Genomic DNA, 12,098 nt, shown 5'->3' on the forward strand with positions numbered 1-12,098 from the left:
CAGGATTCCATATCTTTTCTTACACAATGACTTGATGACATTCCAAAGTCTAATCCATTTGGCCTTTGCTTTTTGCTCTTGACAAATGTGTCTTTAAACACTTGAATTGTAGCCTTGCTTCTTTTCTTATCCCAAACTGCAGTGGGTGTCTCTGTCCTCCCTGATCCATATATATTTGAAGAGCTGTGGCCCAGTACTGAGCTGGCAGCAGTCAGCACTTATGACTTCAATTATAGTAATGCTGTTCCTCATCAGATGACATAGGAAGTGAGGCTTAAGTCTCTAATGCTTCGGCAGCCTTAAGCCGTTCAGAATGGAAAGCTGTCTGAGAGCTCAGCTCTAATAAGAGCTTTTGATTGAATTGGACTAATTAGTTGGCTGTCATCGAAGTGGAAGGCGCACTTTTGTCAGCAGAAGCTGATGGTTGGTGTCAAGTTCAGCACCTCTGCAAACTCAGACATCCATGACTATTGACTGCCAGTGATTTGTTAACAAGGACATGATCAATAACAATCCTAGTGAAACCCTCTGGGCTGTACCAGGTCTGCCTGTGAATCTTTGAGTGACAGAAAAGCGATGATATTGGACACGCATTGAGATTATTCTGAGCGCTGCATTGTGATACAAGGCTTTGTTGGAACATTTGTAAGGAAACTTATACTTGAGTGTCCTGTTTAACCCGATTGCATTAATTTATAGTGGCATGGTGTGAGATGAGATTAGAAAACATAAGTTAACAAGCTATTTGGGATAAAATGGAAAGCCTGTTTCTGGACCTCAGTACAGTGATGGCCTAGACCAGGGGTGGCCAAACTTACTGACCCTCTGAGCCGCATATGGCAGTCTTCAGAAGTTGGAGAGCTGGGGTGTGCATGCTGGGGTTCGGGGTTTCTGCCCTGGGGGAGGCACCTGCCAGGGCTCAGGGCTGAAGCCCCACTCCTGCAGAAGCCCCTACCCCCGACCCTGCTGCAAGGCAGAGGTCCCAAGCCCCTCCCCCCACCCCCAAGTCTGGTAGGTGGAGAATGGAGGGGGTACGTGGAGAGCTCTGCGAGCTGCACTTTAACTGTACAAGAGCCACATGCGGCTCGCGAGCCATAGTTTGGCCACCCCTGGGTTGGACCTTACTACAGGCATAGCCATTCTAAAAATAACTAGGATGTGGAAACTGTCAAGCAAACTTGATTAACTGAAGCTATTCATATAATGCCCATCGAGTGACACACACTGCAGAAAATTGATGAATTAATAAAACTATAATATATCTGGCTCGTTACAGTTTCTACCATATCAAAGGATAAAGCCTGTAGAAAAAAGAAAGGACCAGACAATTTGTAAGAGGGTTAAAAGAAAGATTTAATTGATTAAATTAGTCAGATGTTTTTCTCTTGAGCACAGTGACTACCAAAGAAACTAATAGATTCCTGCAGCCATCAAAGTTCCAATGTATCAGAAAAAGCCTGCAAGAAATGTATTATAACAATGTCCTGTCAGCATTCATATATTTAGCAGTGACATGTTGGCTCAAATGGACAGCATGGAAGAGATTATGTAATTTCTGATGTCTTTGAAAGATTCTTGATGATAGGTGTCAACAAAAAGATAACTGGGAAGTTCACAGAGAAGTCTGTCTATCAAGTTGCATTTATCAAAATTGTGGCAATTTATAGGTCAGTTAGCACACATTTCAATCCAAAGATCATGATCAGGGGGCAGCTACTTAAGATGGATAATTTTTTTTAAAGCATTTTGATTACTCCGCATATCGCACATGGCCTTTCATCTTTAATTCTCCCGACTTTGTTTATTTCTTACTATTCTGCTCTTTTTTCCTCTTGGCTACAGCCATTCTTTGCTTAGTAGGGAGGAACAAACATAATGGTACAGGCAGTTGTATTTGTACCTTAGGGCTACTCAAAAGCACACACAAAACCTCTTGGTTTTTATACGAGCAGGAGAAAAATAGGAAAGGAATTGTGACGTTGTAGTTAACTGGCCTCATTGCACAGCTTTTTGAGAAATATAGGCTTGGAAATTATCTTCAGGTTATAGGTGGCAATGTTTATTAAGAGGGTGGGCAAAGGAAAGGCTTATGGAGAGAAGAGAACTGGAAGCTTTGATAGACAAATAAAAATGGAAGTGTATGTTTTGAGACATTAACATGATGTACTGTAATATTAGTATTGCCATACCACAACAGAAGTCCATCTATTACATTATTGTACTTCTGACAGTGACAAGTACCAGATACTAAAGAGAAGTTGCCAGTTGCTTCTGAAAATCCCATCCATAGGTGCCTAAATTTGGAGTTAGGAGCCTAAGGCTCCTGTTTTTGCAAATTTTGGTCTGAGTGTATAAAATGTTCAGTAATTTTCTTAATGGATTGAAAGCCTAAATAACATTAAAGCAATTCTCTTTTGAAGTTACACAATTTATGATTTTAATAAATACAACTTTAGCTCCTGATGCTACACTTCACATTAGTCCTATGAGTAACTTCATTTATCAGCACAGCACTTATAATTTAATTCATTATAAGTTTTAATCTGAAATTGCAGTAGCATAAATCTTCAAAGTAATTTTACAAAGCCTCAACCTGATTTAAAATCAATAATTTAAAAAAATAGGATGACTTAAATCACGTCCTTGATTTAAATCAGTCCACATTGGTTTCCTAAAACCCCCATCTGTTACTTGTTTGTGTATGCCCTGAAATATGAGGCTTTATATTTCTTCGTTTTAAAAAAAAACCAACCTCTAATGTAACAGTGGCTGTTCCTATTGTCTGGATAAATGTCTAATCCTTTTTTGAATCCAGTTAAGCTCATTGTTTGAATGATACTTTGACAATGAGTTCCACAGATTGTTTTGTGTGTGTTTTAAAAAATGATATATACATATACTTATTTCCTTTAATCAAATTCAGTGTAAACATCTTTTCAAATTCATTAAATGTTCCCTTGTTCTTGTATCCTGGGAGGGTGAATAAGCGGGCCCAGTTGACCATCTTTATATTGTTCAGTATTTTGAGTACCTCTACCCTGTTCCTGCTTATAATAGCTCTTATGCTTTGGATAGGTGTATGCTCTTGGATCTGATGTATACATCATCTTCTTCTATCACTTTTCTTCTGGAGGAGAAAGGAAGAGTGTTAAGTGAGAGAAAGGGAAGTCACTTCTTCATAATATGTGCTTGTGTTTCCCAGTTGTGAGAGGTCATACAGAGGTGATGCTGGTCATTCATGACTATAGGAAAGCATAAGTAATGATTTAGTTTAATTTCCTGAGGGAAGTATTTTTCCATTCTGTTGGCATGTTCAAGTATTTTATAAATTTGTTAGATGTTTACTGTGTATTTAACTGGACTGTTATTTTATTGATCATATGTGCTTGCATATCAGCTTCAGGAGACTGATAAACTGCAGTGTGTGATGGGGAAAGAGAAGAAAGGAATTGATGTAAGCACGAACTTCTAAAGGTTAACTTACAGCCCTCCTGGAACATTTGGAATATTAATATATTCAAGATGCTGAATTACAGTTCCATTCTTATGTACAGTAACAGTCTCTTCAAAGATTGACTCTGCAAGGACTTTTGTTCCTGGGTATTAAGTCGTTGGTACTAGGCCAGTGGAACTCCTTCTGCTCGCAAAGATTTTTTTACCTTAGATGGCAGTGGGCAATAAATAAGCCAGTGCCTGTGCAGAGCATAAACACTACTGCGACATTCTGTACCTAATGGGAACACCCGACACCCCCATATTCATCCTTATAATATGATTGTGTGGTATCTAATGCAAAGTTGGTCATGTTGGGTATCTTTGGAAGGCTCATGATGTACTGAGCATTGTTGTTATGGTAATGTTATAGGCTGTAATTTCATGTCTACAGTTTGAGGCCGAAAATGTGTCCTCATGGCTTAAAGCAAGCCCAGGCAAAAACTTTTCAAGAGCAGAGGGGCAGTTCACACCTCATCAGGGCATGTATGGAACAAACCCAGCCCAGCCTCGCTGGAACAAAGGACACTCGCCTAGGCAACAACAAAGGATCTGTTGGACTCTCGAGTGAGTCACCCCCCTTCCTTTGGTCAGTTTGGGACTGTGATGAGGTAATGCTCACCTGACTCTGAAGGGGGGAGGCAAAGCCAAGAGGGAAGAAAGAACATGATAAAAGGGAGAGACATTTGCCATGCTCTTCCTCTCTTCCACCTACATTTACAGAGGTCACCGCGCAGTGACTGAAGTGCTGATCAAAGGGGAGAGCCTGGCTGAAGGGCCGCCAGCCTGTGGTGAGAAGCATCTAAGTTTTGTAAGGGTACTGAAAGTGTTAAGATCAGCTTAGAATGCGTTTTGCTTTTATTTCATTTGACTATATCCAACTTATCGTGCTTTGACTTATAATCACTTAAAATCTATCTTTGTAGTTCATAAATCTGTTTGTTTGTTGTACCTTAGCAGTGTGTTTGATTTGAAGCATGTCGGAGACTCCCCTTGGGATAACAAGCCTGGTGCATATCAATTTCTTTGTTAAACTGATGAATTCATATAAGCTTGCAGTGTCCAGCGGGCATAACTGGAGATAATGCTGCCCGCTTCTTATTTACAATGTCACCAGAAAGTGAGAACAGACGTTCACTTGGCACTTTTGTAAATGGCATTGCAAGGTATTTATGTGCCAGATATGCTAAATATTTGTATGCACCTTCATGCTTCGGCCACCATTCCAGAGGACATGCTTCCATGCTGATGATGCTCATTAAAAAAATAACGCATTAATTAAATTTGTGACTGAACTCCCTGGGTGGACCTTCTGCCATATATTTCATGTTATAGCAGTCTCGGATGATGACCCAGCACATGTTGTTCATTTTAAGAACACTTTCACTGCAGATTTGACAAAATGCAGAGAAGGTACCAACGTGAGGTATCTAAAGATAGCGACAGCACTTGAGTCAAGGTTTAAGAATCTGATGTGCCTTCCAGAATCTGAGAGGGACGAGGTGTGGAGCATGCTTTCAGATGTCTTAAAAGAGCAACACTTGGATGCAGAAACTACAGAACCTCAACCACCAAAAAAGAAAATCAATCTTTTGCTGGTGACATCTGACTCACGATGATGAAAATGAACATGCATTGGTCCACACTGCTTTGGATTGTTATCGAGCAGAAGCCATCATCATCATGGACTCATGTCCTCTGGGATGGTGGTTGAAGCATGAAGGGACATATGAATCTTTAGCAAATCTGGCACATAAATATCTTGCAATGCAGGTACCATGCGAACGCCTGTTCTCACTTTCAGGTGATGTAAACAAGAAGCAGGCAGCATTATCTCCTAGAAATGTAAACAAACTTGTTTGTCTGAGCGATTGGCTGAACATGAAGTAGGACTGAGTGGACTTGTAGGCTCTAAAGTTTTACATTGTTTTATTTTTGAATGCAGTTTTTTTTACATAATTCTACATTTGTAGGTTCAACTTTCATGATGGAGATTGTACTACAGTACTTGTAATGGGGGAATTGAAAAATACTATTTTTTTTTGTTTTTTTACAGTGCAAATATTTGTAATAAAAAATAAATCTAAAGTACGTTTTGTACTCTGTGTTGTAACTGAAATCAACAGATTTGAAAATGTAGAAAACATCCAAAAATATTTAAATAAATGTTAATTTATTATTGTTTAACAGTGATTAATCGCCATGAATTTTTTTAATCGCTTGACAGCCCTACTTATTTCACAACACCAAAACATGATAGCTGCTTAGGATACATATTTAAAAAAACCAGCTTCCTTTGATCCTTTTTAAAAGATGAGAAGTATTGGGTGGATAAGGGACAGAGAGATGAAGAAGGAAACTGATTATAGGATCATATGGAGACTCAGTTCTGGCATATGTATTTTTACAGATATGAGGTGGAACTTCAGCTTTTTGGTATCTTTTAAAATTATCCTAGTTCTTGTAGATCAGTGGTTTTCAATCTTTTTTTCATTTGCGGACATCAAAAAAATTTCAAATGGAGGTGCAGACCCCTTTGGAAATCTTAGACATAGTCTGAGGACCCTCTGTGGACCACAGGTTGTAAACGATTGTTGTAGATGGTAGTACAGAAGCAAGGTTAAAAGTGGATTTAAATAAGGAGAGGAGGGAGTGTGGCTTGGCATTCAGGTTTTAGGAGGCATGCCACATGTAGGAGTGTCCGTGATGAAATGAGCAGACATGGAAGAGCAAGGAAAGCACTCAGTGACCTTATGGAGGTGGAGCCAACATAGGTTTGGTTTGAGGTGGTGATCTCTTGAGTAGCTAACACAAATCTCAGTCTACTTACCTGCTGATTCTTAATTACGACTTGAACAGGTCTTTCAGAGGACTCTGCAAAGCAAAGTGACATTTTAACTTGTAAAAAATCAGCAGTCTTAGATTGTTTTGAGATAACTAATTTATAGTCTGACCTTTGCAGCAGACTGCAGCAAAAAAAAGGGGGAGATTAAAAAGAAGTCCTGATCACTAATACTCCTGTAAAAAGAAATATAGCTTTAAGTGCTAGATGATGCCAGCACAACATAACACAGTCCTGTATTGCTCATGTGGAACTGCACTTCCTATGGGAATTCTGAGAGGGATTATTCCTCTCCTCGTATGAGGGTGAATCAATGCATTTCATCATCCTTTTGGATCCCGCAGCCTTATCTGTCATGACCTGCAGACTTTGCTGGAAGCTGGGAGTTGATCGTCCTTATCCTATGTAGATAACTGTTACAGGGAACATCTTGGTATTTTTTTAAAAATAGATGTACCCGAGTAGGTGTTGAACAATGCTGTATGTAATGCCTGCAAAATGTCTGAAGAAATAATGTATTAAATAAGATGAGTTGTGGGAGCCAAAAGTTCATCCCTCTGAGTAGACTAAGTTCCTTGTGAAGCTTCAGATTGACGTTAGTGTCTTCTCTATTGGAATGGTTTTAATAAATTCAAGAAAACTTGAAAGAATTCAAGTCAGGTGCTAGTTTAATTTTGGACTGCGAAAATGATTGGCAATCTACTCACAATATTTAGGCTTGAAAGCGTTAGTGTTAAATGTCAATATGTTAACATCAAGTTTTTTTCCTCTCCTTCTAGCTTTCTCCTCAAATCTTTGATGAACCTATGATCGCTAAAGAAATGTATGAAGTTGCAATCTCTCTGATTCAATTGTTTGATGAGTTGGAAATGAAGGAAAGTGGGTAAGATATACTCTGCGTCTGTTTGTGAAGAACTTGTGACTCAGTTGAAATGAAACTTGAATTAGGGAATATGATTCTTTGCAGTACCTCTATTAGAATTCTGACATGGCTTTAATTTTTTTGCACTTTTCTTCCTTTTGTCTTGAATGGTGACTTATTGGCTTGATTTCTGCTCAGATTAATTGTATTTAGACTCCTTCTAGCTTTTATTGAATTTCTTGAATTTTTAAAAATACTCTCCAGGGCACAATGTGTAAGTGACCATTAAAGCTGTGTCAGTTGAAAACTTTATAGACTCTTTGCTGCAGGCTGGAATTGAATGTTCTTTATATCAGGGCTTTGGAGCGGAGCCCGGAGCTGGAGCGTGGAGCAGCTCCAGAGCAGTGGAGCTGCAGGTTTTTGCCTGGAGCTGGAGCACAGCTCCAAAGCCCTGCTTTATATGAAACAAAGAAGCAGAACTCGGATTTGTTTTATTAACAAAGGAATGAAGGAAAGCGTAATACATAAGAACCAATGAAGGCTGATGTCTTTTCTTGTTTGTATTTTTTAGCCCTGGTCTACACTAGGACTTTAGGTCGAATTTAGCAGCATTAAATCGATGTAAACCTGCACCTGTCCACACGATGAAGCCCTTTATTTCGACTTAAAGGGCTCTTAAAATCGATTTCCTTACTCCACCCCGACAAGTGGATTAGTGCTTAAATTGGCCTTGCCGGGTCGAATTTGGGGTACTGTGGACACAATTCGATGGTATTGGCCTCCGGGAGCTATCCCAGAGTGCTCCACTGTGACTGCTCTGGACAGCAATCTCAACTCAGATTCACGATTGTTTGCCGTTGCTCTGACGCAGGGAGGGGCGACTGACGACACGGCTTACAGGGTTGGCTTACAGGGAGCTAAAATCAACAAGGGGGGGGGCTTTACATCAAGGAGTATTTCAGGCAGGACTTCACGGAGGGTTCCAATAAGAAATGGTGCACCTAAGTTATTGTTCTTATTGGAACAAGGAGGTTAGTCTGGCCTCTGTTTGATACATGGCTAGATTTACCTCGCTGCACCTTCTCTGTGAGTGACTGCAGTGTGACCTAGAGGAATGAGTCCCCTAGACAGGGGGCGGGGTGGGTTTGCAAATGAGTACAAAACAAATCTGGTCTATTTCTTGTTTTGATCCACTCCATCTATCTTTTACATCTTTGGCTGGCAGCAGACGGTGCAGAAGGACTGCATGCCATCCACATCTCATGGCTGCTCGGCAGAAGATGGTACAATAGGACTGCTAGCCATCCTCATCTCTTGCCTGCCCGGCAGAAGATGATGCAATAGGACTGCTAGCAATCCGTATCACCTGCCTGCTCACCATAAGATGGTTCAATAGGACTGACTGCAGGACTAAAGAGAATGACTTGATCAAGTCACTCCAAATTTAGTCCCTGCGCCCATGTCTGCCCAGGAGCTCCTGATCAACCTCACACAGGCGACCAGGAGCACCTCGGACATGACAATGACGGCTACCAGTCCTATTGCACCATCTGCTGCCACAAGGCAATGGGTTGCTGCTGCTGTGTAGCAATGCAGTACCACGTCTGCCAGCACCCAGGAGACATACGGTGACAGTGAGCTGAGCAGGCTCCATGCTTGCCATGGTATGGCGTCTGCACAGGTAACTCAGGAAAAAAGGCGCGAAACAATTGTCTGCCCTTGCTTTCACGGAGGGAGGGAGGGAACGGGGGCCTGACGATATGTACCCAGAACCACCCGCGACAATGTTTTAGCCCCATCAGGCATTGGGATCTCAACCCAGAATTCCAATGGGCAGCGGAGACTGCGGGAACTGTGGGATAGCTACCCACAGTGCAACGCTCCGGAAGTCGACTCTAGCCTCGGTACTGTGGAAGCACTCCACCGAGTTAATGCACTTAATGCACTTAGAGCATTTTCTGTGGGGACACACACACTCGAATATATAAAACCGATTTCTAAAAAACCGACTTCTATAAATTCGACCTAATTTCGTAGTGTAGACATACCCTTAGACTTTCATGCTTAATGTACATATTAGGTTAGAATGTAGAACAGATTAAGGTGATTTCATTTGTCTTGCTCTATAGCATTTTGTAAATTGGTATCAGCATCTGCAAGAATGTGGTAAAAAAAAAATAAATCTAGAACTAGTAGAACTGAATCTAGTGCTGAATAGCAACTTAAAGCTACACTTTTCTGTCATGCTTTGTTCCGATTTTTTTTACATTAATTTATAAATATATGTTGAAGAAATAACTTTACTTTTTAGACTGAAAGCTTTTTTTAATGCTATGTAAGCTTTTGACGTTTTGGAAAAAACTCATGAAACTTAAACTATCAGATTGCACTATAAAATGTAAGTTTTGATGGGGATATTAATGTGATAAGTATGCGCTCATTTATCACTTTCATTATGAGGAATTTTTGATCTTTCTCCTTTTTTTTCCTGAAGAACTGAATACTTCCTATAGTGCTGCTTTGTTGGAGTATTTTAGAATACTAGGCAAAAGTACTATATAAAATGTTCTCATTACCAATATTAGTATATGATTGTAGTTTTTAATTACAGAAAGGGGCACTGCTCATAATAGGAAGAGACATTAGTACCTTCCAGTGAAAATGACCATTTCTGGTATTGATATCATTAAAATATTTGTTATATGTACAGTAAGGGAATAGTGATTTTTCATGCTACATTTACAAAATATTTTATAACAGTATGAAGTTACTGCTACCAAGTGTAAGATTTTTGTATTACATTAAACTGATTTGTGGCCTCTGGTCTCTGTCACACACAGGCTTACGCAGAGTGATGTCTCTAGCCGTTCATGTCATGGCTTAGCTTATCAGTGCTTATGAAAGGAATCTGTTTGTTTGCTATTGTAAAACTAACTTATTCAGTTGTAGCTCATCATAATGAGCTTTGCAATTTTCCTTCTCATTACATGCCACTTACAATAGGAAAAGCTTTTGTTAGAGCTATCTAACATAGCATTTTTTTTAAAGTAAGGATAGAGTTTATGCTTCACAAATTTTAACAAAATGAAGTTAATACTGTATTAATTCTCAAGTAGTGATACTCAGAGAGAGGTTTTTATATAACACAATTTTGTAAGGGAAACGGGAGTACTTTTACATGTGACATAGTTCTAAAGGCCACGGAGCAGATTTGCTTTCAGTATTTATGGACATGTTTTATGGAAAATATAGCTTTAGGTAATGTTTTGTATCGTGTCTCTTCAGTGAACTTAAATAGCACAGCTTATAGGAAAAGTGCACTTTTGTTACTCTTACAAGATAAACATAATAGGGTGAGGTTAGTAAAGTGTGAAATTAATTAAAATATATTTTTAATATTAGGGAGAACAAAAATTTGGGCCTTGTGTCAGAGCGTGGCAGTGTGTTGGTGTTTCTGCCAGGTGGGTACTGACATTTTTTCGCTGTGGTTTCGCTGAGGGGATGAAGCTTGTTAGCGGGTATTGAAATGACAGCTTTTTTTCTCTGACATCGCTCCTCTTCTAATTGATAACGTAAGCATCAGAACATATATCGGTCTTCCATTTTACCCCCCCAACCCTATATGAATATGGCAGCAAATAAAAAGTTACCTTCGTTGTAAAATATTGTATTCTAACCTTAGCATTTTCAAATAAAGTTACCAACTCCCTCCCCCTCACAAATTTTCAGCTACTGGGTTAAATGTTGAATCATACTTGAATCATACTTTTCATATTTGAAATTCTGCATTCAGTTTCTTCATTCTATATAATTACACAGCTCCTTCATATGACAGTATGGTCAGTAGTGCCTCATATCCAGCCTTCATCTAGATCCTTGAAGTAGGAGTTAAGCTTCTTTTTTTTTCTGTATGTTGCTTAGCTCATTTTAAGCATTCAATAAAAAATGTGTAAGGGACCACACAGCACTTCATGTATGAACAAGAGGCTGTATTGTTTTTTTGAAGAACCAATTTAAGTTGAAAAAACTTAAACCTGCCAATTAACCTTTCCAAAAGTACGAATCTAGTTGTGTAACTACTACCAAACAAAAGCCATGTGTCAAGTAATCCTGTAGGGCGGTCGAACAATTAAAAAACATTAATTGCGATTAATCACTAGATGAAAAAAATAATTGCGATTAAAACTGCGATTAATCACACTGTAAAACAATAATAGAATACCATTCATTTAAATATTTTTGGATGTTTTCTACATTTTCAAATATATTGATTTCAATTATGACACAGAATACAAAATGTACCATGCTCACTTTATATTATTTTTTACTAATATTTTCACTCTAAAAAATAAATATTTTTCAGTTCACCTCATACAAGTACTGTCATGCAATTTATTTATCATGAAAGTGCAACTTGCAAATGTAAAAAATTTTTTTTACATAACTGCATTCAAAAATAAAACTTGTGTAAAACTTTAGAGCCTACAAGTCCACTCAGTCCTACTTCTTGTTCAGCCAATCCGTAAGACAAGCACGTTTGTTTACATTTGCAGGAGATAATGTTGCCTGCTTCTTATTTACAATGTCACCTGAAAGTGAGACCAGGCATTTGCATGGCACTGTTGTAGCCTGTGTTGCAAGGTATTGACGTGCCAGATATGCTAAACATTTGTATGCCCCTTCATGCTTCGGTCACCATTCCAGAGGACATGCTTCCATGCTGATGACGGGTTCTGCTCGATAATGATCCAAAGCAGTGTGGACTGATGCATGTTCATTTTCATAATCTGAGTCAGATGCCACCAACAAAGTTGATTTTCCTTCTTGGTAGTTTGGGTTCTGTAGTTTCCATATCGGAGTGTTGCTCTTTTAACACTTCTGAAAGCATGCTCCAGACCTTGT

At 39.1% G+C, this 12,098-nt stretch overlaps 1 protein-coding gene across 1 annotated transcript in view; it reads left to right on the forward strand.

Moving 5' to 3' along the window:
* TDRD9 (tudor domain containing 9) overlaps positions 1 to 12,098 on the forward strand; it is a 136,420-nt gene that overhangs the window by 50,357 nt on the left and 73,965 nt on the right. The window contains exons 8-9 of the mRNA XM_074956329.1: positions 7,114 to 7,217; positions 10,599 to 10,657. Coding sequence (XP_074812430.1) covers positions 7,114 to 7,217; positions 10,599 to 10,657 — 163 coding nt within the window. The remainder of the gene's footprint in view (positions 1 to 7,113; positions 7,218 to 10,598; positions 10,658 to 12,098) is intronic.

Source organism: Natator depressus, chromosome 6 (genome assembly GCF_965152275.1).
Source record: "Natator depressus isolate rNatDep1 chromosome 6, rNatDep2.hap1, whole genome shotgun sequence".
Lineage (NCBI taxonomy): Eukaryota > Metazoa > Chordata > Testudines > Cheloniidae > Natator > Natator depressus.